Below are 26862 nucleotides of genomic sequence, written 5' to 3'. Positions count from 1 at the left end.
TGGATAAATAAAGGAATTATGATTTTTTTTTTTAAAGCAGGAAGCAAAAGCCAAAAATAGCACAAAAAAATGCCCTAAGGGGTTAATCATTTCATGCGACTTATTATTGCCCAGTGTGTTACATATGGAATCAAAGAATTGGAAAACGTCACACATAAATCCTCCATAATCTATGTGCGTTGTGCCCAGCCTTATATACAGCAGGCAGAGACATGTGACTGATCACGTGGTCATGACATCACCAAAGGTCCTTGAGCCACTGAAGAGGCACAACGGATCACGTGATCATGACATCACCAAAGGTCATTTAGCCGATTAGGACCTATTGTTTACCATGTCACCCTGTTGTGGGAGGACTGCTTACCATAAAGCTGCTTGGAGGTCAGTACAGAGCGGCTTCTGATCCCTCCAGCAGTGGCAGTTGTTGCTCGGGTGAGTTTTATAATGTGTGATGTATTATAATCCGCTGTGACATTCTTCTGGCCACTTACACCGGTGACACATGAGCACATCATGGCGGAATATCTCCATCTTTAAGCCCTTATTTACACAGCTGATAGCGAAGTTGCGCCTGAGATTCCTGGACGCCACTTGCGTCGTACGGCACACGGACGCCCCACATTGCAAGTCCTATTCTTCTGCGAGAATTGCGCGAAAATAGAACCGGCTTCCGTTTTTCTGTTTCGCACTATTGAAGCGAGATGAAAAAACATCCGTGTAAATTAACCCATTGAAAACCGCGGGTTATTGCATCGCACGTTTTTTTGGTTGTGTAAATACAGCCTAAGGCCGGACTCACACGAGCGCAGCAGATTTCCGCACGCATACGCACTGCGATTTTTGCTGAACGAATGTTGCGTATTTTTGTGTGCAACGCCTTTTTTTACTGTACTACTTGCGCTTGCAAATCGTGCGCAAAAAAACCCGCCACCGCGCTCCCAGCCATTGAAATGACCCGTTAGTGTTATAAGTTCAATGTGTCCTTTTTCACTGCGCAAATGCTCCGGAAAATAGACCATCCTGTGTATTTTTAGGTGCGACCAAATGCGTGCGCAAAATACACGCATTTATGAAATCAGCGGATCCTATTTTCTGCATATTGCACGTTTTTCTTGCACAAATACGCTCGTGTGAATCCGACGTAAGAGGCCTTTAATACGGAACGTTACCGCTCAAAGTATCGTTGGATTGCGCAAAATTCAACGATAATCATTCGGTGTGAACACGGCCGGCGACTGATCGGACGCAAATTCTGTAGAGACATAAAAATAATCGTAGGCGCGTTGTTGGGTGAACGGCGGTCATTTAGTCGCTCACATTCACCGGAACGTGAACGATTTATCTGCCTGTGTGAGCGGGCGGCACGCACGAACTCCATGTACAAGTACCCCGAGGCGGCTGCACACGGACGTATTTGCGTGCGCAGAGAGTAGAACCGATTGATTTCAGTGGGTTCGTTCGCATTTCCGTATTTTGTGCGCTCATTTCGGCCACGCCAACAAAAAAAAATAGAACATCTCCTATTTTTCTGCAGATTTGTACACCAAAGGTCCTGATAGAAGTCAGTGGGGGCGCGCAAATGTGCGCAGAATACGCAAGGAGATGTGCGATTGTTCTCTTATCCTCCCGCTCGTCTCTAAAGATTCGGGAGCCGGCGCGGGTGACAGGTGAGTTGCGGAGGGGAGCCGAGGGGAGAGAGGGAGAGAGAGATCTCCCCTCCGTTCCTCCCCGCCGCTCCCCGCCCCCTGCCGGCCCCCGAATCTTTAGAGACGAGCGGGGAGATACTCGGCTAAGGCACTACTCGCTTGAGTAATGTGCCTTAGCGAGTATACTCGCTCATCTCTAATAAGGACATATACACATGATCACATGGGAGGGCGCAGACATGGTGAACTTAGGCTGTCTACGTGCGGAGCCAGCTGACGGATCTCAGCATTGAGCCTATCTGGCCAATAGGCTCACCACAGAGAATCACGGCACGCTGCGATTTAGATCAAATCGCTATGGAAAGCTTCTGACAGAGTGATTCGCCGGCGATTTACTGCCGGTGAATTCTCACCCGTGGGCAGGAGCCCTTAATTTGCTCTTCGATAAGTACCAGGGACAGAGGGTAAAGGCCCATTTAGACACAACGATTATTGCTCAAAAGATGTTGCTTAAGTGACTTTTCAGCGATAATCGTTGTGTCATTTACAGCGCAAGATAAGCGATCACCTTGCGCTGCCAGCGGAGGATGCAGAAGACAAGCGTGGTGTCCTCGCTTTTCTTCTGCATCCAGATGTTTTCTGCACGGAGCGCCCGGCTGTTATACACCCGAGGGTTTCAAGCGGGGGATGCAGAACACAGCTGGACGGCTCTGTTCTTCATACCCCACCTGTCATCAGGGAGGGGGATACAGCTGAAACAATAGTATCAGCTGTATCCCGCTGTGAATCCCTGATAAGGCTCATCGTTGTCTTTCAGCATGCTGAAAGACAATAAGCGATGGCTTAACGAAAACGGCGCAATGTCAGTGCAGGTACACACAACGATTATCTCTCAAAAGACGGCTTTTGAGCGATAATCGCTGTGTCTAAATGGGCCCTGAGAGGGCACAGACACTTTGTGATTAATAGCACTTAGATAAATCCCAGAGAGGGATGAGCAGCACAGAGAATAAATAGGCCATTGACAAGGATGTGAAGGTTTATAGTCTCTAAGGCTGCCTGTCCATGGGCATTATGCATTGCATTCCCCGCAGTGATAATCCGGCCGCGGGGAACGCAGTAAATGCTTTTCATAGTGTTGCTACAGAAAGCGCAGCCTCCTGTCCATGAGCGGAGAATCATAGCGATTCTCCGCTCGCGGACAGCAAATCACAGCATCTTGCGAATTGCCATGATTCTCTGCGGTGAGCCTATCTGTCAGATAGGCTCACCGCGGAGATCCGTCAGCTGACTTCTGCTCACCTGCCGCGGAGATCCGCTGCTGGATATCGCAGCACCTGTGGACAGGCAGCCTAACTTGATGTTAGGGGGTCAGCAGGCCAGCGTGTTTTCTCTGCTCTGAGTTTCTCATATCTCATAGTCTCCACTGATGTAAAAACCCCTCTCTGAGATTCATTCATTTATGGTTCTAAATGTATTTTCCCAAATTCTTCTATTACTTGAAATTGCCTTTAAGTATAATAACTCTCATTTGTTCTATGTTGTATCCGTGACTAGAAAAATGCTCCGCCACAGGGAATTCTGTCTTTCTCTCTTTGATCGTGTGGCGATGCAATCTCATTGTGGCTTGCAGGAAGTAGAACACATCTGGAACTCATTAGACTAATTAGCCATTTCAATCGGTTTGTCTTTGTTTGCCGCGCACAAATAAACATGCCTTGTGGGCACAATAAGTACAGTAAAATACGCTGATGTGGGCACAAAACATGGTCCGTTACACGCATACTCTCGTGTCAAGCCAGCCGTATACAGATGGGAGTCCTGGCCTGACCGTATGTATCCGGACCGAAACTCAGAATACTTTGGGGATCTACGAGGTCAGGGTGCCCGCGCTCAGACCTGGATGCTCATCTATATTAATGGCGCATATATGCAGCCATAATGTGCTCACGTGTCACCAGCCTGTCACTGTGACGTTATCATGCCCCCACGCCATCCAACTGCTTCTGGGAAGGCTGGATGACCGCCCTTACTGCGTGGTGCCCGTGTTCTCTCTGTCACGCCCCAGGGTCTGCTGCCTCACACACTTGCGTAAAAAAAATTAATCCGTGTTACATCTGCAAAAAACGGATGTTTTTCCCCCACGTGTGCAGGTCCGTCTGTGTTTTTGTTAATTGGAGCCCACATGGACGGAAAAAAAAAAACACAATTGTGCCGGGGGCCTCGTCAAGATAATTTACTATTCTGGACCCTAAGAAAATGAAAAGGAACAGCCAACAGATTCAAATCACAAATGATGTTTTTTCCGGATGTTCACGCCTTAGACCGCTCTCAGGCGGCATATTGTCATTACACGTCACACACGATGCCGATAGCCCATTTGTATTGGGCCACTCACAACAGCTTTTTTTGTTTTTTTTCCCTCAAGTATTACTCATATGAAAAAAATAGCAGCATACTCTATTATGGCGCTTATTACGTGCGTATACACGCTGAGGTAGTGCATGGGGATTGGCGCCATGCAGTAAATGTGGGAAAGAGCACACATTGAACTAATTACACTAATTGCCCGTTTCAATAAATGGGAGCGCGGTCACATGATTTTTTGGCGCATGATTTGTGTGCGCCAAAAGAACAGTAAAACACGTACGTGTGAGTACAAATGCACTTGGGCCTGTGGGACATCAGCCTTAGGATGTTGTATTCCATCAGATTATAATTAGTTTCTGCATTTCTTAATCTACCCAGGAGGGATGAATCCCACCTTCTCCTCTCACTCCTCCTACCACGAAGCCAAGATGAAGACCAAGAAAAGGAGTCACAAGGAGAAATACCGGCTCAAGTGTCTGCGACTCCGGAGAATGGCAAAGGCTATGATCTTTGTGAGTAACTGATGTCTTAGAGGGGTTTACAAGGTCTAACGTTATCCACGGGATAGGGGATAACTGTGATTGGTGGGGCTCTAACTGCTGGGACCCCCACTGATCCCGAGAATGGAAGTCCTGACATCCCTGAATGAACGGAGCAAAGGTGATGCATGTGTGCCGCCACTCCATTCATTTCCACAACAGCGCCAGAGATTGCCAAGCGCTTATACGCAATTTCCAAATCCCATATGCAGATGTCCGGCAGCACTCAAAGATGGATCCCAACACAGGGTGAGGTCTAATTATGCAAAGCCACCAAAAGATGGGATCATGGACCTTCAATCCCCCAGATCAGTCCATAATAGATAAAGATGGTGGCAGCATCAAAGGTGTAGAGCAAAATCCAAATTCCTTTATTGCTCCATGTCATTAAAAGGCAACATTTCGACTACATGTCTTTATCAAGACTCTACACCTTTGATGCTGCCGCCATCTTTATTATGTACGTAATTTCCGACACTGTCAATAAAATGAGCGCAGTAGTGGCGCAGATGTGAGACCTCCATTCTGTTCATGTAGGGGCAATCGGGACCCTGTTCTCAGCTCAGTGATCAGGCCTCCTCCCCAATCATAAAGTTAGGCTTCCTTCACATCTGCACTGGAACCTCCGGTTAAAAGTTCTGTCGCAGATCCATCGCAAAAGATGGAAGAAATAGCGCTGCATGCACTTTTTCTTACATTAAAAAGCCGGGAAGCTGAGCGGAAACAGAACAGACCCCATTATAGTCAATGGGGTGCGTTCGATTCTGTCATAAGAGGGATATTTTAGGCCAGGGAATTCCTCTTTCTGTCTCCCTTAATGGAGCACGAAAGCGGAATCCCCGCCGCAGATGTGAAAGCGGCCTTATCCCCGATCCCGTGAATGATAATCTTTATTTATATAGCGCCAACATATTCCGCAGCGTTTACAAAATAGGGGAGAACAGATACAAGAGACAAAGATACAAAAATAAGCCGTATGATGGCTGAATCGGTGTGACTGCAGGAGGCGGTTGATTGCGGCTGGCAGGGATTGCAGTCGGTAGGACAGGGAGCATGTTATCAGGTGGAGTACAGAGGGTTTGGTTTAGGGTATGCGGTGGAGGTGCGTTTTTAGAGCACGCCTGAAGTTTTGTGTGTCAGTGATTTCCCGGATAGTTTTGGGGTAGTGAGATCTAGAGGACTGGTGCTGCTCTGGAGAAGTCTTGGAGGCGGGAATGAGAGGTTCGAGTTAATGGGGCACTTAATCTGATTTTGTTAGCGGAGCGGAGGGTGCGGGCTGGTTGGTGGATTGAGATGAGGGAAGCAATGTAGGGGGGCGCTGCGCTGTGGAGGGCTTTATGGATGAAGGTAGCGAGTTTGAATTGAGTTCTGTATTTGACGGGCAGCCAGTGCAGTGACTGGCACAGGGCAGAGGCATCTGAGTAGTGGCTGGACAGGAGGATGAGCCTGGCTGCCGCATTCAGGATGGATTGGAGGGGTAGAGCCTGGTGCAGGGGAGGCCGATCAGCAACGAATTGCAATAATTCAGCTGGGAGTGGATGAGGGCAACAGTAAGCATTTTTAGCGTGTCCACAGTGAGGAAAGGGTGGATTCTTGAGGTGCAGCTGACATGTTCGGGCCAGAGATTGGATGTAGGGGGTGAAGGAGACACCGGAGTTGAATATGACCCCCAAGGCAGCGGGCATGCTGGGAGTTATGGTGCCACACACTGAGATGGAGATGTCAGGATGAGGTTGGTTAGTAGAGGGGGGGAGAAACGCCAGTAGGTCAGTTTTAGGTAGAGAGAGGACATGGTGTTAGAGACAGCAGACAGACAGTCGGTGGCGTTCAGGAGGAACGGTGCTGTGATGTCACAGGAAGAGGTGTATAACTGGGTGTCAGCATAGAAATGGTAGTGAAAGCCAAATCTGATGGTCTGTCCAATGGGGGCTGTGTACATGGAGAAGAGGAAGGGGGCCAAGGACTGATCCCTGGGGGACCCCAACAGCAAGGGGAAGAGGGGAGGTAGAGCCAGCAAAGGAGACACTGAATGAGCGGTCAGATAGGTAGGAGGAGAACCAGGAGAGAGCAGTGTCCTTTAGGCCGATGGAGTGAAGCATACTAAGGGGGAGTTTGTGGTCAACAGTGTCAAATGCTGCAGAGAGATCGAGGAGGATCAGTAGGGAGTAGTCGCCCCTCGATTGGGAGTCAGGAGGTCATTTGACACTTTTGTAAGGGCAGTTTCTGTCAAGTATAGAGGGCAGAAGCCAGACTATAGGGGGTTGAGAAGAGAGTTTTCTGATAAATAGTTTCAAGGGCGGGAGTAAACCAGGCGCTCTACTAGTTTGGAGATGAAGAGGATGGAGATGGGTCGGTAGTTGGCAGCATCGGTCGGTTTCTTTAGTAGTAGGGATATGATAGCATGTGTGAGTAAAGAGGGGAGGATACCAGAGGTCAGAAAGAGATTTAAAATAGTGGTAAGGTGAAAGATGACGACCGTGAAGAGGGACCGGAGGAGGTGTGAGGGGAGAGGGTCGCTAGCGCAGGTGGTGGGGCAAGCGGCGGAGTCTGGAGACTTCTTTCTCTGTCGCTGGTCTGAGTACAAACAGTGAGCAGGAGCCAGATGCAGTGCTTTCCTGAAGCAAGCAGCCAGCTCTTCAGCACTGAGATCCGTCACAGGCGGCTGCGATTTAGAGCTGAGAAGGGAGTAAAAAGTATCAAAGAGCCGTTCAGGCTTATGAGCTAGTGGGGAGACGAGAGGTGAAGTAGACTTGTTTGGCATGGTGGAGGGCGAGGTTGTCGGTTCTGAGCATGAATTTGTAATGGAGAAAGTCTGCGGACGTTTGCGAGTTTACATCATGATACAACCCCTTTAAGGAGACTTTCCATCATTCTTGAGGCTTCCTCTGCTGTTCCTTGGGAGGTTAGGTAACTAGTAATATGGCCGTGGTTTCCACTGCCATAGTGGGGAGCAGCAGTTCTGCATCTATACGGGAGCTGGTAATGTATCCCCGTTGATCTAGGCTGATTTATCGTTCTGGACTTTAGGAAAGCAGAGTGACCATTCTTAGATAATGATGTAACTAAAATAGAGATGAATATTGGGTCTTGTTATCGCAACCCTGAACGGCAAATTATGCAGTGGTATACGAGCCTGGGATAATTGGCTACATAATTCTAGATTTGCCGTTCTGAAGTTTAGGAAAGCTGAACAGAAGCCCGTGTGTCTTTATGGTAATATATACAGGGTGTCCACAGACACGATGTTATGAGTGTGAGAAGCATGATTGTTCCAGCGCTAAAATATTCGAAGGGGATAGTTGTTTTTTTTTGGATAAGAACGAATCCCTTTCTGACTGTGAACGATAATGATAAATGCAGGACTTGAAGCAAAAAGTCAGTTTTATTATCTTACAGAAAATGTTAGAAACGACCGCCGTCAGCCGCTATACAAAGATGTACACGTTTGAGCGTGGCGGAATGGACTGGGTAGCCTTTCTGGGGTCACCATCTCACAGACTGCTTGTATTTGAGTCTCCAGATCGCCAATATCACGAGGTGCTGCTGGGTATCCGTCATGGACGGCTGCCTTAAATTGACCTCGCAGGAAGAAATCCAGAGGAACATGGTGGCCAAGGAAATGGGCTATGTTGTCCAATCCAGCGGGTTCCTAACTAAGCTGCAAGCCTCTGACACGCATCACTCCGGGGATGAGGTGGAGCGCCATCATGCTGGTACCAAATCTATTAACATTGTGCCGGTAGCAAATCATTGAGCCATTCATCCACCGTCGTGTTCAGAGCATTCAGATATCGGTCACCATTCAGGGTGCCATCAAGGAGCGGCTCACCCCCAATTCCAGCTCAAGTTTTTTGTTTCAAGTCCTGCAATCAGAAATTGCGCGTTATGCTAATTCATCCTCAGTTGATTTGCTTTGGTTGTTTTAGCGCTGGGACAAGCAGCTCCACACACATATACCCTCCTCCAATGCTGGAGAGATCCCTCTTGTCCCTGGATGGGTATTTCTGTAGTATGTGAAGTTCTGTCATTGTACATGACTCTGGGAAAGCTGGATAAGAAGACTGCGAATCTCTGTTGTCTCCCAGCTCCTGTATACTCCTGTACTGATATGTCGCTGTCCGCAGTCGTGGTCATATCGGTGGTCACACAGCTTTCCTGGAACAGAGAGAATTACTTGTCAAGTTGTCAAAAATGTATTTGATATTTCCTAGTTATGATGCATTTATATGGGCGATTGTATCGTGCGAGCTGTGTGCATCGCACGACGCAGAAAACTCGCGTGAAAGTAGAACGCTTTATTTGCAATGGATCTGTTTATATGTGCAGCATGCACCATGTTCTGCAGAAGACTCGCCCATTATTCCCTATGGATCTCATCACATCCGTATCTCTCGTGGACATGCACCCCTAGATTTACTTGTGGTTTTTGATACTTATGAAAAGTAATACGCCATCTTGTCCGTCTTCTGTGGTTTTCAGGAGAATGCAGCGCTGTGCGACGAAATCGCCAGGATTGAAAGCAAATTTACCAAAGCAAAGGAAGAGCGAAGGTAACTAAGCCATGAATCCATACAGCAGGTATAGCTCAGGAGGCGATCCTAGTAATCCACCACAGGACTACCTACTAATTTGGAATTTCCCAACTTGGGTCTTGTTCCCTTTGGTGTTACGGGTTTCGTTTTCATGTTCCTTCACAGGATTAGAAAAAAAAGAATCCCCGGCCAAAAAGGTCCGTCCTATAATGAAACGCAGCGGTGCAGAACGATCCCCAGTGGTTTAATGGGGTCCGTCCAACTTCAGTTATGCCCTATTTCATTTTCCCGGATGAATAGCGCTGCTTGCAGTGCTGTTTAGAGTCTTTTTACACAGAGCGATTAACCCCTTAACGCTACAGGATGTGCATTTACGTCCCTCTGGGGGTTAAATAAAAGTTTAAAAATTAGCTTTAAAAAGTTTTATTAATAATTAAAAAAATAAATAAAAGGTGGTAAAAGTTTTTTGGGAAAAAAACCCTTCTGGCATGTTATAAAAAAAAATCTAAATAATAAAACCCCAAAACATATTTTGTATCGCTGCGTCTTCTCTATCAAAATAATGCATGATTTACGCCACACAGTGAGCGTCGTCGGGGGGGGGGGGGGGGGGGGAGGGACCGCCAGAATTGCTCTTTATTTGGTCACCTCATAAGAAAAAATCTAATAGAAAGTGATCGAAAAGTTGTATGTGCTCCAAAATGCTTCCAATAGAAAATACAGGACGTCCCGCAAAAAATTATGCCTGCACAGCTATGTCAGCAGGAAAATAACATAGTTATGGCAGTCAGAAGATGGCGGCAGGAAATAATTTTCAAAAGTTACCGTATTTTTTGCTTTATAAGGCGCACCCTTCCCCCCTCCCCTTACCTGCAATGTGTGAGTGTGTGGCGGGGGAATGATGAGTCGCTGTGTCTTATAAAGCAAACATGCCGGAATTTGTTTGCGCGACTGCGAGTTTAGCGCACAAACAAATGTGCTATCAGTTACCAGTTCTCCCCCCTCCCCCTCCCCACTGACACTCATAGTACCGCTGATTGGTGGTGAGCGCCGGCGGGAACTGTTGCTTTCTCGCCTCCACCAATCGGATTCTTCCCTTCCTCCTGCCGTACACAAGCGCTGCTGTGACACGGATCTCTGGTGTTTCAGAACTCCGCTGCTCCTCCTGCTCTGTCGCCCGGCACTATCCCTGGGTGAGTTCAGAAAATGTTTTCCCTATTTTTCCCCATCTAAACGGCGTGCGTCTTATAACGCAAAAAATAAGGTAAATATCTTTGGGAAAAAAATAGTACAAAAAAAAAAAACTATATAAATTTGGTATCCTAGTAATCATACTGACCCTTAGAATATAGTCATCATGTCATTTTTGGTGCAGTCGTACGCTGTAGAAACAAGACCCCTCCGAAGATGGTGGAATTTAGTTTTTTTTCCCATTTCACTCCACTTAGAATTGTTTTTAAGTTTTTCAGTACATTTATATGGTATATTAAATAGCACCATTGAATACAACTCGACCTGCAAAAAACAAGCCCAAAATATGTAAAAAAAAAAAAAAAGATTTTTCTACTTCTAAAAAGAAAAAAAAGTAAACTTTTCCCCAGTCATCGCAGCAAGAAATGAAAACACTTTTTAAAAAAGAAAAATTTGGTATCGCAACATCGGTAAGGGGCCAATGTATTAAAATATACTATTAATCCTGCATGATTAACTCTGACATTTTTACTGCACTGTGAATGCCACAAAATACTCCCCTCCCCCCCCCCACCATCATCATCATCAACCCCCTAAAGTGGTGCAATTGTTGATTAAGAAAAACAATAAAAATAAAACATCATTTCGCCCCACTTTGGACATTTTCAAACATTTTCCACTACATTATATGGTACGTTAGATGGTTGCATTGAAAAATAGAACTCAACCTGCAAGAAATGTGAGCGGGGGGCAGAAGCATCAGTGACCATCGGGCAGGAGAGAGTTATACAATGATTTACTGTTATGTACAGAAAATCCGGACTATTGGATGTAAAGTAACATATTACAGCTGAACCTGTTCTCCAGTGAAGACGCACGTTGTACGGGTGGTCTGCGCTGGGACGAGGGACCAGATTGTCAGACATTCTGGATTATGGGACTCAGTAATATTGGAAACTCACCGTTTTATGTGGTTTGTTCCATTTTTCATATTCCAGGTTTTTATTAAAAAGGCTCCTGCAGCTCCAGGCTCTGAGCGAGGATGACCCAGCCGGGACTCACAGCTCCAGCCTATCTCTCGGTTTTGACATGTCTGGAATGAGCGATGGGAACCTGGAGATGAGCCTCAGCAGCGTGGTGGATGACGGCGCAGGGAAGAAGATGAAGAAAGACCGCAGAGAAAAGGGCAAAGAAAACAAAGCAGAAGGCAAGCGGCACATTACACCGTGCGTCTCCTGCGCTGGATGCTGAGGGTTACGTCATGTCCATTACAGCATGTAGGGTATAGACAGGACAGAGTTAAAGGAAAGCCGTCACCTCCCTACAGCGCCATAAACTAGGAGAGGTAACAAGGAGCCGGGTGAGGGTTGTTTTTTTCTAGACTTGGCAGCACCCTGGTTTCCTCGCTGCCCGCTGCTAAGGTCTGCGCATTGCACTGAATGTCTGACTCTTTTCACTACGCTCTCCCAGAGGTTCATTGCGGCACTTGGACTTCAGCGGCAGAAACCAGGATGGGGGTGAGTATTTGAGAAATAATAAATAAAACCTCGCCCGGCTCCCTATCACCTCCGATAGCAGCACCTTAACTTAGTATATAGTTCTTGGGGAGGGCGATGAGCGCCGCCTAGTGGAGGGCGATGAGCGCCGCCTAGTGGAGGGCGATGAGCGCCGCCTAGTGGAAGGTGTAGTTTCCAGCAGCGCAGAGCATTTCAGGAAAGAAGTATCAATGCGGGGATTGTGTTGACCTCTGTCAAGGAGATGAAATGTATTTATCCTCTTTACAGTTATGAAGAAACTATCTAAGAAGAAGAGAGTGGGTGGAGGAGCGCCACACAGATGGGTGCAGCCCATTCTCCTGGACCCCTGTGGTCGCCCCGTATTCCCCATTGCATTAGATGACCTGACCGTTTACAGTCTGGGAGAGGTGAGCAACATTACCAGAGATTTTTCGCTATCGTAAGGGCGCCCACCCACTGGCGATTTTTTTTCCCTGCGAAATTCGCAGCATTTTTTTCTCTGCAGGGGTCTATGGGACTTGTAATGTTAAAATCGCGATTTCGCGGTAAATTGCGATTTTGCGCGATCGCGATTTTAACATTACAAGTCCCATAGACCCCTGCAGAGAAAAAAATGCGGCGAATTTCGCAGGGAAAAAAATCGCCAGTGGGTGGGCGCCCTAAGGGTGAGCTCACACATAACGGAAAATGTTGCAGATTTTCTGCAGCGGAAAATCAACACTAAAGTCTGCATGGAAACCGCAACAAAATCTGCGCCATTGTTGTGAATTGTCACTCTGTTCTTGATGCAAATCCACAGCAGATTTCACCCTTTGAATTGAATTGCCAAAATCTGCACCATTGTTGTGGATTTTTAAGTGAATCCACAGCAGACCTCAGCCCTTCAATTGACAGGCTGCTGATCCACATCAATGGTGAGGATTTTTGTGTAGATCCGTTCCAAAATACGCTACATGAACATACCCTTGTTTCGGGAGACTAGCGGTGGAAGTCTAAGTAGCTACTGCACGGCAAAATGCAGGTAAGACCCTGGCCACACCAGCTATCCCCCTGCGCCTGTGCTTAACCTCCAGGACCCTTTACCTGCATGTGAAGGGGTGTAAACTATACAAGTCTACAGCTTAGGGTTCTTTGCAACTGGCTGTACAACTAGAACTTCCAGCATGCCCTGACAGCCATAGGATACTGGGAGTTGTGGTTCACAGTTTTGCGGGGGGGCGGGGGGTGTTGTTATATTTGTCTATATTCTTTCATTGATATCTTTATATTTCTCCCGCAGATTGTATCCAACCGCAGTAACTTTCATGACAAAACCGCCATTTATCCGGTTGGCTTCTGCAGCACAAGAGTTTATGCCAGTATGAGGAGCCCTGACCAGAAGTGTCTATATACATGTCAGATAAAAGATGGCTGGTCTGGACCCCAGGTAATTATTGCTGGGTAATGCAGCCCATAGGAATCGGGATATTATTGCTGGTGATGGTTAAAGTGAAAATTTGGAAGCTTTTTCTGCCCTTCTGTCTGACTTTCCCCCATGATTTACATTGCAGCTCTGCTTGTTTACATTATCTATTGTGTATAAAACAAGCTCAGCAGAAAGTAAAGTCAGTACAGCTATTTCCATTATGGCAAGGACAGAATGATTATAAACCACATGAGATGCTGAACTTTCTACCTTAGCGGTACGTTTACACATAATGGAAAATCCACACCAGCATCTACGTTTTTCCATGTCAAAATCTGCACTATTGATGCGGATTTTGATGCGGTTCTGCAGCTGATTTCCCCCGTTCAGTAGAAGGTGACGTCTGCTGCGGATCCGCAACACTACATGTGAATATATCCTAAGGGGCTCATTCACATCAGTGTTAGGGGAGAAGGAAAAAGGCACCCTATGGTCGAATGGTACTAATATGGTCTAATTACTGTGCTGAACAGACCCCCATTGACTAAAATGGGGTCCGTTCGATCACCAGTTAGCAATTCGGCACTTTGCCTGAATTTACAGGATGACGTGGCGCTACTTGCAGCACTTTTTCATCCTGTTTTCTAGCAGACATCCGTGGCGGAGGGTCCAAATGGAACCTCCTTTGCTGATTTGAACGAGCCCTTTAGAGCGTATTTGGACATGGATCTGCAGCAGACGTCACTCCTTCGATGGAAAGATGAAGTCTGTTACGGATCAGCACCAGAATGCGATACATGTCAATGCACCCGAAACCTGATGGCTGCATTTTACTTTTCCCAGCACTGATAAATGTCTCTTCCTGCCACAGTTTGAGATCGTGCCTGAAGATGATCCTCAGAATTCCATCGTTGGCAGCTCCGCAGCCGAGTGTCACGCTATTCTTCTGAAGAACATCTGTGCCGTACGGTAAGTGCCGCCATACTGTGCTTAGATCGGACTCCACATCACTTCCTATGCTCTAGTCACATTCAGAGCTGCATTCACAAAGCTGCTGGAGTTGACCACACATTGTAGTCCTGTTCTGAGCTCTCTGGTTTAGTGTCCTTGCTGCACATTCTCTGCGTTGGTCTCTTGTAGTAGAGATGTAGGAGGAGACTTATGAAACTATAAAATAAAAACAGTCTTTGTTGCCAATAGCAACACTGCTTTCATTCCTCATAGTGCTGTGGTGAAATGAAATCTGTTCTGTGATTGGTTGCTGTGGGCAAAAAATACCAGTTTTTCTTCTAGACAGTTTTCATAAGTCTGCTCGGTAATGTTTGCACCAGGAACCAGGGGCGTAACTATAGAGGGTGCAGGGGATGCGGTTGCACCCGGGCCTAGGAGCCTTAGGGGGCCCATAAGGCCTCTCTCCTCCATATAGGGAGCCCAGTACTATGAATAAAGCATTATAGTTGGGGGCCCTGTTACAGGTTTTGCATTGGGGCCCAGAAGCTTCAAGTTATGACTCTGTGCAGCATGGTTTAGGTATGGGTACGGGTACAGATACAGATAGAGGGGGGGCCCCAGCTCACGTTTCGCATCAGGGCCCCTGAGCCTTTAGTTATGCCCCTGCCAGGGACTATACAATAACCCAGTCTAGAGAAAAAGTTCTCCCTCAATGCAGTGTAGTGCAGTATTAACCCCTTTAGTGGCACGCCCAGAAAATCTACGGGGCTTGCTGCGCTGAAATGTGCTGAAGGCTACCTAAACCTGCCAATGAAGGAGTTAAAGGGGTTTTCCACGCTATTTTTGTTGATGACCCATCCTCAGGATAGGTCATCAGTAGTTGATCAGTTGGGGTTTGTCACTGAGGACTCTGACTGATCAGCTGTTCAGGGACTCTCTGTCACCGGCAAAATACACCCTGTACGGAGCAGAAGCGATTTGCTCCTACCATTGTGTAGTGGCCGGTGCTGGTAATTACAGGCACAGCTCCCATTTAAATTAATTAGCACTGCACCAGCCACTACACGGGGGTCGCCACTGTCTGCTTCTGCTCTGTACCCTGTGTGTTTTTTGGTGATGGTGAGCGCCCGAACAGCTGATCGGTCAGAGTTCCAAGTGGCGATCGGCTATTGATAGACTATCAATAAGAATTGCCTGGAACTTCCCCCATTTAATATTCACATCGTGTTTTATACTCCAGCCACATTCAAAACTGTATTCACTATTTGGAATTGCTCAGTGAGCAGAGAATAAAACAAGAAATGAAGATTGGTAACTATTGTGGTCTACATAGTATGTAGCTCTAATATGTTAAGGCATGAAGATGTGGAGGTACGCTTTGGATTAACAGGCAGCATTTTGCAATCACATGATTTGGTGTTTAACGAATTGAAGAGCCAGATTTATTCTGCCATTCCTACGGAGAGCAGGAGGGTGAAGAAGTCGGGGTCATTTTTTTTTTTTTTCTTCATTCATGCACATAAAATTCCCTCATGTATGATGGGCTGTTTCAAGGTCTACATCATGTACTATACTCCATTCACTAACAAAGCAGCATTCAGAATTATCATTCCCTAATGTTTTGCTTTTTTTCACAGTGGACAAATTATTACGTCTCAGGAGGATGCAGGCGAATACTTTTTTGGGTTCACGCACCCCAGTATTCAGAACTTAATACAGAGCTGTCCGGGTGCTCGGAAATGTGGAGGGTGAGACCTGTTGTGTATATGTGTAATAAATAAATAAATATATATACTAATAATACTAGCTGATTACCCGGCGATGCCCCTTTATTTTTATTTATTAATATATTATTATATGCGAAGGAGGAGGTCGTCTGTGTAATATAAGATTGTGGGGAAAAAAAACCATCTGCTCAAGTGCAATTTCGGCAAGTACTGATTTAAAATGGCAGCCACGCTCTGGTAGTAGTGGTTCCGAGCTGCGTGATGTCATAGTAGAATCATGCTGGTGGGAGGCTGTGTGGTAGATGGAGGCTCAGTGCTGGTGGGAGGCTGTGTGGTAGATGGACGCTCAGTGCTGGTGGGAGGCTGTGTGGTAGATGGACGCTCAGTGCTGGTGGGAGGCTGTGTGGTAGATGAAGGCTCAGTGCTGGTGGGAAGCTGTGTGGTAGATGGACGCTCAGTGCTGGTGGGAGGCTGTGTGGTAGATGGAGGCTCAGTGCTGGTGGGAGGCTGTGTGATAGATGGAGGCTCAGTGGTCGTGTGAGGCTGTGTGGTAGATGGAGGCTCAGTGCTGGTGGGAGGCTGTGTGATAGATGGAGGCTCAGTGGTCGTGTGAGGCTGTGTGGTAGATGGAGGCTCAGTGCTGGTGGGAGGCTGTGTGGTAGATGGAGGCTTAGTGCTGGTGGGAGGCTGTGTGGTAGGTGGACGCTCAGTGCTGGTGGGAGGCTGTGTGGTAGGTGGAGACTTAGTGCTGGTGGGAGGCTGTGGTAGGTGGAGGCTCAGTACTGGTGGGAGGCTGTGTGGTAGGTGGAGGCCCAGTACTGGTGGGAGGCTGTGTGGTGGGTGGAGGCTCAGTGCTGGTGGGAGGCTGTGTGGTAGATGGAGGCTCAGTGGTCGTGTGAAGCTGTGTGGTAGATGGAGGCTCAGTGCTGGTGGGAAGCTGTGTGGTAGATGGAGGCTCAGTGCTGGTGGGAAGCTGTGTGGTAGATGGAGGCTCAGTGCTGGTGGGAGGCTGTGTGGTAGATGGAGGTTCAGTGCTGGTGGGAGGCTGTGTGGTAGATGGAGCATCAGTGCTGGTGGGAGGCTGTGTGGTAGATAGAGGCTCAGTGCTGGTGGGAGGCTGTGTGGTAGATGGAGCTTCAGTGCTGGTGGGAGGCTGTGTGGTAGATGGAGCATCAGTGCTGGTGGGAGGCTGTGTGGTAGATGGAGGCTCAGTGGTCGTGTGAGACTGTGTGGTATATGCAGGCTCAGTGCTGGTGGGAGGCTGTGTGGTAGATGGAGGCTCAGTGCTGCTGGGAGGCTGTGTGGTAGATGGAGGCTCAGTGCTGGTGGGAGGCTGTGTGGTAGATGGAGGCTCAGTGCTGGTGGGAAGCTGTGTGGTAGATGGAGGCTCAGTGCTGGTGGGAGGCTGTGTGGTAGATGGAGGCTCAGTGCTTGTGGGAGGCTGTGTGGTAGATGGAGGCTCAGTGCTGGTGGGAGGCTGTGTGATAGATGGAGGCTCAGTGGTCGTGTGAGGCTGTGTGGTAGATGGAGGCTCAGTGCTGGTGGGAGGCTGTGTGATAGATGGAGGCTCAGTGGTCGTTTGAGGCTGTGTGGTAGATGGAGGCTCAGTGCTGGTGGGAGGCTGTGTGGTAGGTGGACGCTCAGTGCTGGTGGGAGGCTGTGTAGTAGATGGAGGCTTAGTGCTGGTGGGAGGCTGTGTGGTAGGTGGACGCTCAGTGCTGGTGGGAGGCTGTGTGGTAGGTGGACGCTCAGTGCTGGTGGGAGGCTGTGTGGTAGGTGGACGCTCAGTGCTGGTGGGAGGCTGTGTGGTAGGTGGACGCTCAGTGCTGGTGGGAGGCTGTGTGGTAGGTGGAGATTTAGTGCTGGTGGGAGGCTGTGGTAGGTGGAGGCTCATTACTGGTGGGAGGCTGTGTGGTAGGTGGAGGCTCAGTACTGGTGGGAGGCTGTGTGGTGGGTGGAGGCTCAGTGCTGGTGGGAAGCTGTGTGGTAGATGGAGGCTCAGTGGTCGTGTGAGGCTGTGTGGTATATGGAGGCTCAGTGCTGCTGGGAGGCTGTCTGGTAGATGGAGGCTCAGTGCTGGTGGGAGGCTGTGTGGTAGATGGAGGCTCAGTGTTGGTGGGAAGCTGTGTGGTAGATGGAGGCTCAGTGGTCGTGTGAGGCTGTGTGGTAGATGGAAGCTCAGTACTGGTAGGAGGCTGTGTGGTAGATGGAGGCTCAGTGCTCGTGTGAGACTGTGTGGTATATGGAGGCTCAGTGCTGGTGGGAGGCTGTGTTGTAGATGGAGGCTCAGTGGTCGTGTGAGGCTGTGTGGTAGATGGAGGCTCAGTGCTGGTGGGAGGCTGTGTGATAGATGGAGGCTCAGTGGTCGTGTGAGGCTGTGTGGTAGATGGAGGCTCAGTGCTGGTGGGAGGCTGTGTGGTAGGTGGACGCTCAGTGCTGGTGGGAGGCTGTGTGGTAGGTGGAGGCTCAGTACTGGTGGGAGGCTGTGTGGTGGGTGGAGGCTCAGTGCTGGTGGGAGGCTGTGTGGTAGATGGAGGCTCAGTGGTCGTGTGAGGCTGTGTGGTAGATGGAGGCTCAGTGCTGGTGGGAAGCTGTGTGGTAGATGGAGGTTCAGTGGTCGTGTGAGACTGTGTGGTAGATGGAGGCTCAGTGCTGGTGGGAGGCTGTGTGGTAGATGGAGGCTCAGTGGTCGTGTGAGGCTGTGTGGTATATGGAGGCTCAGTGGTCGTGTGAGGCTGTGTGGTAGGTGGAGGCTCAGTGTTGGTGGGAGGCTGTGTGGTAACTGGAGGCTCAGTGCTGGTGGGAGGCTGTGTGGTAACTGGAGGCTCAGTGCTGGTGGGAGGCTGTGTGGTAGGTGGAGGCTCAATGGTGGTGGGAAGCTGTGTGGTAGATGGAGGCTCAATGGTGGTGGGAAGCTGTGTGGTAGATGGAGGCTCAGTGCTGGTGGGAAGCTGTGTGGTAGATGGAGGCTCAGTGCTGGTGGGAAGCTGTGTGGTAGATGGAGGCTCAGTGCTGGTGGGAAGCTGTGTGGTAGATGGAGGCTCAGTGCTGGTGGGAAGCTGTGTGGTAGATGGAGGCTCAGTGCTGGTGGGAGGCTGTGTGGTAGATGGAGCATCAGTGCTGGTGGGAGGCTGTGTGGTAGATGGAGCATCAGTGCTGGTGGGAGGCTTCGTGGTAGATGGAGGCTCAGTGGTCGTGTGAGGCTGTGTGGTATATGGAGGCTCAGTGCTGCTGGAAGGCTGTGTGGTAGATGGAGGCTCAGTGCTGGTGGGAGGCTGTGTGGTAGATGGAGGCTCAGTGTTGGTGGGAAGCTGTGTGGTAGATGGAGGCTCAGTGGTCGTGTGAGGCTGTGTGGTAGATGGAGGCTCAGTACTGGTAGGAGGCTGTGTGGTAGATGGAGGCTCAGTGCTGGTGGGAGGCTGTGTGGTAGATGGAGGCTCAGTGCTGGTGGGAGGCTGTGTGGTAGATGGAGGCTCAGTGCTGGTGGGAGGCTGTGTGCTAGATGGAGGCTCAGTGCTGGTGGGAGGCTGTGTGGTAGATGGAGGCTCAGTGCTGGTGGGAGGCTGTGGTAAATGGAGGCTCAGTGCTGGTGGGAGGCTGTGTGGTAGATGGAGGCTCAGTGTTAGTGGGAAGCTGTGTGGTAGATGGAGGCTCAGTGGTCGTGTGAGGCTGTGTGGTAGATGGAAGCTTAGTACTGGTAGGAGGCTGTGTGGTAGATGGAGGCTTAGTGCTGGTGGGAGGCTATGTGGTAGATGAAGGCTTAGTGCTGGTGGGAGGCTGTGTGGTAGATGGAGGCTCAGTGCTGGTGGGAAGCTGTGTGGTAGATGGAGGCTCAGTGCTGGTGGGAAGCTGTGTGGTAGATGGTGGCCCAGTGCTGGTGGGAAGCTGTGCGGTAGGTGGAGGCTCAGTGCTGGTGGGAATCTGTGTGGTAGGTGGAGCATCAGTGTTGGTGGGAGGCTGTGTGGTAGATGGAGGCTCAGTGCTGGTATGAAGCTGTGTGGTAGATGGAGGCTCAGTGCTGATGGGAAGCTGTGCGGTAGATGGAGGCTCGGTGCTGGTGGGAAGCTGTGCGGTAGATGGAGGCTCAGTGCTGGTGTGAAGCTGTGCGGTAGATGGAGGCTCGGTGCTGGTGGGAAGCTGTGCGGTAGATAGAGGCTCAGTGCTGGTGTGAAGCTGTGTGGTAGATGGAGGCTCAGTGCTGGTGGGAAGCTGTGTGGTAGATGGAGGCTCAGTGCTGGTGGGAAGCTGTGTGGTAGATGGAGGCTCAGTGCTGGTGGGAAGCTGTGTGGTAGATGGAGGTTCGGTGCTGGTGGGAAGCTGTGTGGTAGATGGAGGTTCGGTGCTGGTGGGAAGCTGTGTGGTAGATGGAGGCTCGGTGCTGGTGGGAGGCTGTGTGGTAGATGGAGGCTCGGTGCTGGTGGGAGGCTGTGTGGTAGATGGAGCATCAGTGCTGGTGGGAAGCTGTGTGGTAGATGGAGGTTCGGTGCTGGTGGGAAGCTGTGTGGTAGATGGAGGCTCAGTGCTGGTGGGAGGCTGTGTGGTAGATGGAGGCTCAGTGCTGGTGGGAGGCTGTGTGGTAGGTGGAGGCTCAGTGCTGGTGGGAGGCTGTGTGGTAGGTGGAGGCTCAGTGCTGGTGGGAGGCTGTGTGGTAGGTGGAGGCTCAGTGCTGGTGGGAGGCTGTGTGGTAGGTGGAGGCTCAGTGCTGGTGGGAGGCTGTGTGGTTGGTGGAGGCTCAGTGCTGGTGGGAGGCTGTGTGGTAGGTGGAGGCTCAGTGCTGGTGGGAGGCTGTGTGGTAGGTGGAGGCTCAGTGCTGGTGGGAGGCTGTGTGGTAGGTGGAGGCTCAGTGCTGGTGGGAGGCTGTGTGGTAGGTGGAGGCTCAGTGCTGGTGGGTGGCTGTGTGGTAGGTGGAGGCTCAGTGCTGGTGGGAGGCTGTGTGGTAGGTGGAGGCTCAGTGCTGGTGGGAGGCTGTGTGGTAGGTGGAGGCTCAGTGCTGGTGGGAGGCTGTGTGGTAGGTGGAGGCTCAGTGCTGGTGGGAGGCTGTGTGGTAGGTGGAGGCTCAGTGCTGGTGGGAGGCTGTGTGGTAGGTGGAGGCTCAGTGCTGGTGGGAGGCTGTGTGGTAGGTGGAGGCTCAGTGCTGGTGGGAGGCTGTGTGGTAGGTGGAGGCTCAGTGCTGGTGGGAGGCTGTGTGGTAGGTGGAGGCTCAGTGCTGGTGGGAGGCTGTGTGGTAGGTGGAGGCTCAGTGCTGGTGGGAGGCTGTGTGGTAGGTGGAGGCTCAGTGCTGGTGGGAGGCTGTGTGGTAGGTGGAGGCTCAGTGCTGGTGGGAGGCTGTGTGGTAGGTGGAGGCTCAGTGCTGGTGGGAGGCTGTGTGGTAGGTGGAGGCTCAGTGCTGGTGGGAGGCTGTGTGGTAGGTGGAGGCTCAGTGCTGGTGGGAGGCTGTGTGGTAGGTGGAGGCTCAGTGCTGGTGGGAGGCTGTGTGGTAGGTGGAGGCTCAGTGCTGGTGGGAGGCTGTGTGGTAGGTGGAGGCTCAGTGCTGGTGGGAGGCTGTGTGGTAGGTGGAGGCTCAGTGCTGGTGGGAGGCTGTGTGGTAGGTGGAGGCTCAGTGCTGGTGGGAGGCTGTGTGGTAGGTGGAGGCTCAGTGCTGGTGGGAGGCTGTGTGGTAGGTGGAGGCTCAGTGCTGGTGGGAGGCTGTGTGGTAGGTGGAGGCTCAGTGCTGGTGGGAGGCTGTGTGGTAGGTGGAGGCTCAGTGCTGGTGGGAGGCTGTGTGGTAGGTGGAGGCTCAGTGCTGGTGGGAGGCTGTGTGGTAGGTGGAGGCTCAGTGCTGGTGGGAGGCTGTGTGGTAGGTGGAGGCTCAGTGCTGGTGGGAGGCTGTGTGGTAGGTGGAGGCTCAGTGCTGGTGGGAGGCTGTGTGGTAGGTGGAGGCTCAGTGCTGGTGGGAGGCTGTGTGGTAGGTGGAGGCTCAGTGCTGGTGGGAGGCTGTGTGGTAGGTGGAGGCTCAGTGCTGGTGGGAGGCTGTGTGGTAGGTGGAGGCTCAGTGCTGGTGGGAGGCTGTGTGGTAGGTGGAGGCTCAGTGCTGGTGGGAGGCTGTGTGGTAGGTGGAGGCTCAGTGTTGGTGGGAGGCTGTGTGGTAGGTGGAGGCTCAGTGGTCGTGGGAGGCTGTGTGGTAGATGGAAGCTCAGTACTGGTGGGAGGCTGTGGTAGATGGAGGCTCAGTGGTCGTGTGAGACTGTGTGGTATATGGAGGCTCAGTGCTGGTGGGAAGCTGTGTGGTAGGTGGAGGCTCAGTGCTGGTGGGAAGCTGTGTGGTAGATGTAGGCTCAGTGCTGGTATGAGGCTGTGCGGTAGATGGAGGCTCGGTGCTGGTGGGAAGCTGTGCGGTAGATGGAGGCTCGGTGCTGGTGGGAAGCTGTGTGGTAGATGGAGGCTCGGTGCTGGTGGGAAGCTGTGTGGTAGATGGAGGCTCGGTGCTGGTGGGAGGCTGTGTGGTAGATGGAGGCTCGGTGCTGGTGGGAGGCTGTGTGGTAGATGGAGGCTCGGTGCTGGTGGGAGGCTGTGTGGTAGATGGAGGCTCGGTGCTGGTGGGAGGCTGTGTGGTAGATGGAGCATCAGTGCTGGTGGGAGGCTGTGTGGTAGATGGAAGCTCAGTAGTGGTAGGAGGCTGTGTGGTAGATGGAGGCTCAGTGGTCGTGTGAGACTGTGTGGTATATGGAGGCTCAGTGGTCGTGTGAGACTGTGTGGTATATGGAGGCTCAGTGCTGGTGGGAAGCTGTGTGGTAGGTGGAGGCTCAGTGCTGGTGGGCGGCTGTGTGGTAGGTGGAGGCTCAGTGCTGGTGGGAGGCTGTGTGGTAGGTGGAGGCTCAGTGCTGGTGGGAGGCTGTGTGGTAGGTGGAGGCTCACACACACAGTGACAGCGCTCGATGAACCAATTACAGCCACAGTGATGTCATTCATTGAGAGCACCAGCTCTGATTGGCTGCCGCTCGATCCAATCACAGCGCTTGATTTGCTGGAGGCGGAGTATTCAAAGCCCCGCCACCAGAAAGAAAGGGATATCTCAGCGCAGAGGACAAGGCAGCGTGCCACAGCGCAAGGGATCATCGCGAGGGACTCGGACGCCACAGGCCCGGTGAGTTGTATTTTTTTTTTATGTACCTTAGCGAGGGCTTATTTTTGGGGGAGAGCTTCTATTTCAAGCCTCCCCCGAAAACCGGGGTAGGGCTTGCTTTCGGGGAAACACAGTAGTTATTCACCTACCTTTCCCTTTTCACTCATTAGTTACTTTAAGCCAATAGATGTTACTTTCACCCCATAGCCTACCTAATTCATGATACATATATGTCTATTGGAATGTTCTAACCCTATTTCCTTACTATTGTTTTTGTTAACCTGTTACTGTCTGTTCTGAAAAGTAATGAAACCCAATAAAAAAATTATTGAAACAAAATATAAAAAATAAAGTTTTTGCTAGCTATGACGGAAAGGCGCCGGATCAAACGGAAGATCGCAGCTTGCTGTATATGGGGCTGCTTAACCACAGATTGGTCAGAATACCCATGCTGACCCCTGTCCACTGCCGAAAGCACCTAGGGATCAGAGATCAAGGTGATGACTTGTCCTCCAAACTCCCCAGATCTCAATCTGATTGAGTATCTGTGGGATGAGCTGGAAAACCAAGTCCGATCCACGGGGGCCGGAGCTTACAGGACTTATCAGATCTGCCGCTAACGTCTTGGTACCAGATACCTTTAGAGGTTTTGATGGTATCCAGGCCCCTTTAGGTGACGCAAAGCTGACCTACACAATGTCCTGCAGATGTTATGTTAATGCCATGGCTGATTGCTATCTATTTGTGTATCCTTCTAATCTAGCTCATCGCAGTAATTACATCCGTGCCGCGCAGCTGGTAACCATTTCCTTCTATATTCCAGCTACAAATGGGTGAAGTTTGAGGTCTGGAAGCCTGGAGACGGGACGATGCCACAGGAGGTGTCTGAGAACAGCCCAGCCATAAACTTTGAGGCCTTTCAGAGACATGCCTTCCCAGAGATGAAATCCGAAAACGTCCTAGCAGGTAAACGTTTCTGTTAGATTTCCCCCTTTTGGGCAATTTATCCACACATCCCACATGAACTGGAAGCCCCCTGCGTCGGTGCCATATGCTGGCGGCTGCGCCCTCTTCCTAATTGTTTTCTATAGTTGCTGAAATACGGATGAGAACACCCCCCCCCCCCCTGAAATTTCTAAACTCCATTCATTAACTTCAATGGGGTAAAACACGTAGTCGTACAGATAACTCTGAACATGCTGCTTATTGAAAAATAACAGACACTGCACACGAGTATGCATATGGGGAAAAAAGGGGGAAATGTGAATAAACACATATTTCATTTTTTTTTCTTTCCCATTGGAAATGGGATCCATAATGTGCTAGTGTGAATGAGCCCTTTATGTTAACTCCTTCCTGACTGCACAACATAAATTTACGCCATGTGGTCTTGAAGGGTGCATAAGCTCCATACCCGGCAAGTCCCAGCTGTTTCTGAGAGTTTCTGGTTACTGCTGCAATCAGTTAGCTCTGATTGCAGCAGTTAACTGCTTAGATGCCACGAACAAAGCCGACCGGGCGCATCTAAACAGTCAACAAGTGGGAGGACCCCTTCCCATGCCCCTTCGGCACCCCCCTGCAACGCAATCAGTGGAGGCTGATGGTCTCCAATTGCAGCCAGGAGCCTACTGAAGGTTCCCAGGACTGACATACATAGATGTGTATCAAGCTCTGCCTGTAGCAGGGTTTCATAGGCAATGCTTAAACACTTCTATATAAAGGGGAAATGGCTACATAATGAAATAAAAAAATCACAGGAGTGGCCCTTTAAACACACACACAAAAAAAAATTCTCATAAAAAAAAACTAAAGCAAAAAAAAAACCAACCACATTTGGTAATGCCGTGTACGTAACAATCTGAACTATTAAAGGGGTTGTCTCACTTCTAGCTAATTGGCTTCTGCCTCATTGGTTTTTTTTTGCCTTCCTCTGGATCAACAAGGGGGAAACAGGCTGAACTAGATGGACATTGTCTTCTTCAGCCTGACATACTATAGTTACTACGTTTCCTGTTTTCAGACAGCTCAGTACACTGTACAGTGACTCAGGATAATCCTGCAGGCTGCGTTCCATTCACTTCGATAGAATTCAGCCTGCATCACCAACCTGGTGGTGTAGCGAGCAGTCCCTCCCCCTGCAGAGAGGGGCGCCGTATATCGGCCGGCGTGAATACCCGGCCGATATACGGTCGTCTGAATAAGGGCGCAAAAACTGAAAATAAGAAAAAATCTCTGGTCCTGAAGGGGTTTAAAAAATATTGAGGATTTGCCATCAGCCAATCCAACATGCATTGTAACTAGAAGATCAGTTATAGAAATCCAAAGCTGTCCTTCAATGTGGTGAATCCAAGGCTTTTCCTCGTACATCCTCATCATTTTTATGAATGGCATTGCAGATTTTTTTCCAGCATGTATTCCGCTTCAGACAGCTAGTGTGATAACTAGCAAAAGTGCTAATCACTCTTTTTTTACCTAAAATGACATTTTTGTGCTGAAAAAATCTCTCTGAAGTGCTGGCCACTAGGTGTCTACCTTCCTTTTACTTTTCTGTCCACTGCCTGCTCTCAAGTGGTGTGATCTCTATTACTGGAAACAGCACCAAGACAGAATAAGAAGTGGAGGAGTCATCCTTCTGATTTGAAGTCTATGAGAGCAGAGGGGAGTAGGAGGAGAGCATCAGAGATTTGCACGTGTGTACAGTTGGATTTAATGTTATTTACTGCAATTTATTCACATCTCCACTACTCAGTATTGCAGTACACTCCTGCATGATGAGTTATGTCTTAGTAGTTCTGCTTTAAATGTAGGCTGGAGAAATGCACTACAGCTCTCTGTAAAATATACTTCTAACGTGCGCCTTATTTTCTCTACTACATCAGGGGCATTAGATCTTCCGGAGATCCACGCGGCACATGATTATATCTCTACCTACCAGGAGATGTTCCTGGCTCCATCGCAGCTCTCCAGGGACATCCAACACCTGAAGTCTCCATCTGCCATCCAGTACAGCCCGCCGGGCTCTCCAGACTGACTGCTGTGAATCTATACCCTATTTATTCTGAATGTAAGGACACAATGTGTGCGCCGCTCCTCTCTGAACCATACATACAGCAGTGCTGTTCCGTTGTGCTGTGTACAGTTTATTCATCATTAAGCCCCCGTGGAGGTAATATCTTCTTTTGTACGATACTGAATAATAGAAAGAGAGGAAAACGCTACATTTCTTGTGTGAATTCTTTGGGCATCTTTAATCCTCATGATGATTTTCTACAGCAGTATTCCCCACAACATATGGCTGTTACAAAATTACAACTCCCATCATGCCCATGCTGAAGGCTGTAGTTTTAGAAAGGCTGGAGGGCCACAGGTTGGGATCGCTGTTCTACAGTAGGGATCATTAACCCCTTAACATACATTTACGTTCTGCAGCGTCTGGGTATGGATGAAAAGAAATCGCGCTGCGATCTCCCTCCATAAAACGTGGGCGCCAGCTGTTTCTTACAGCCGACACCTGCCAGCAACAGCTCCGATAAACCATGCGGCTTATCTGAGTTCTTAACCCTTTACATGCAGCTGTCAATTCTGACAGCTGCATTTAAACCCCCTCCCCCCCTCGAATGATGTTCCATGGTCCTGTACGGCCCACCCACAATGAGATCGCAGGTAGCCGTGCGGGTGTCATGGCAGCCAGGGGCCTTCATACTGCAGGAGCGATCAAAGCATCGCAAGTTGTTTTCCCCTCTGGGGACTAAGATAAGTAAAGCAAAAATAAGAACAATAAAGTTTTACTAATATAAATAAATAAATAAAAGTTTTAAAAAGTCCCCTTTTGTCCTATTTATAATTAAAAGAATCTAAATAATAAAACAAAAATACATGAAA

At 49.7% G+C, this 26862-nt stretch overlaps 1 protein-coding gene across 2 annotated transcripts; it reads left to right on the top strand.

Annotated features, from left to right (window-relative positions):
* The first annotated feature begins 279 nt into the window (after positions 1 to 279).
* TBRG1 (transforming growth factor beta regulator 1) lies at positions 280 to 26198 on the top strand. Of its 2 annotated transcripts, none has more exons than XM_066606676.1 (10): positions 280 to 432; positions 4395 to 4528; positions 9035 to 9105; positions 11277 to 11485; positions 12063 to 12202; positions 13075 to 13221; positions 14072 to 14169; positions 15789 to 15899; positions 23804 to 23946; positions 25860 to 26198. In XM_066606676.1, the coding sequence occupies exons 2-10, from the start codon at positions 4400 to 4402 to the stop codon at positions 26009 to 26011; spliced, it is 1200 nt and encodes a 399-aa protein (XP_066462773.1). In that variant the 5' UTR covers positions 280 to 432; positions 4395 to 4399; the 3' UTR covers positions 26012 to 26198. The 2 variants fall into 2 exon arrangements, with proteins under 2 accessions (XP_066462773.1, XP_066462774.1); XM_066606677.1 differs by having other exon boundaries at positions 304 to 381.
* The last annotated feature ends 664 nt before the right edge of the window (positions 26199 to 26862 follow it).

Source organism: Eleutherodactylus coqui, chromosome 6 (assembly GCF_035609145.1).
Source record: "Eleutherodactylus coqui strain aEleCoq1 chromosome 6, aEleCoq1.hap1, whole genome shotgun sequence".
Taxonomy (NCBI): Eukaryota; Metazoa; Chordata; class Amphibia; order Anura; family Eleutherodactylidae; genus Eleutherodactylus; species Eleutherodactylus coqui.
The sequence above is the reverse complement of the archived record's forward strand: the minus strand, read 5'-3'. Positions and strand labels throughout refer to the sequence as shown.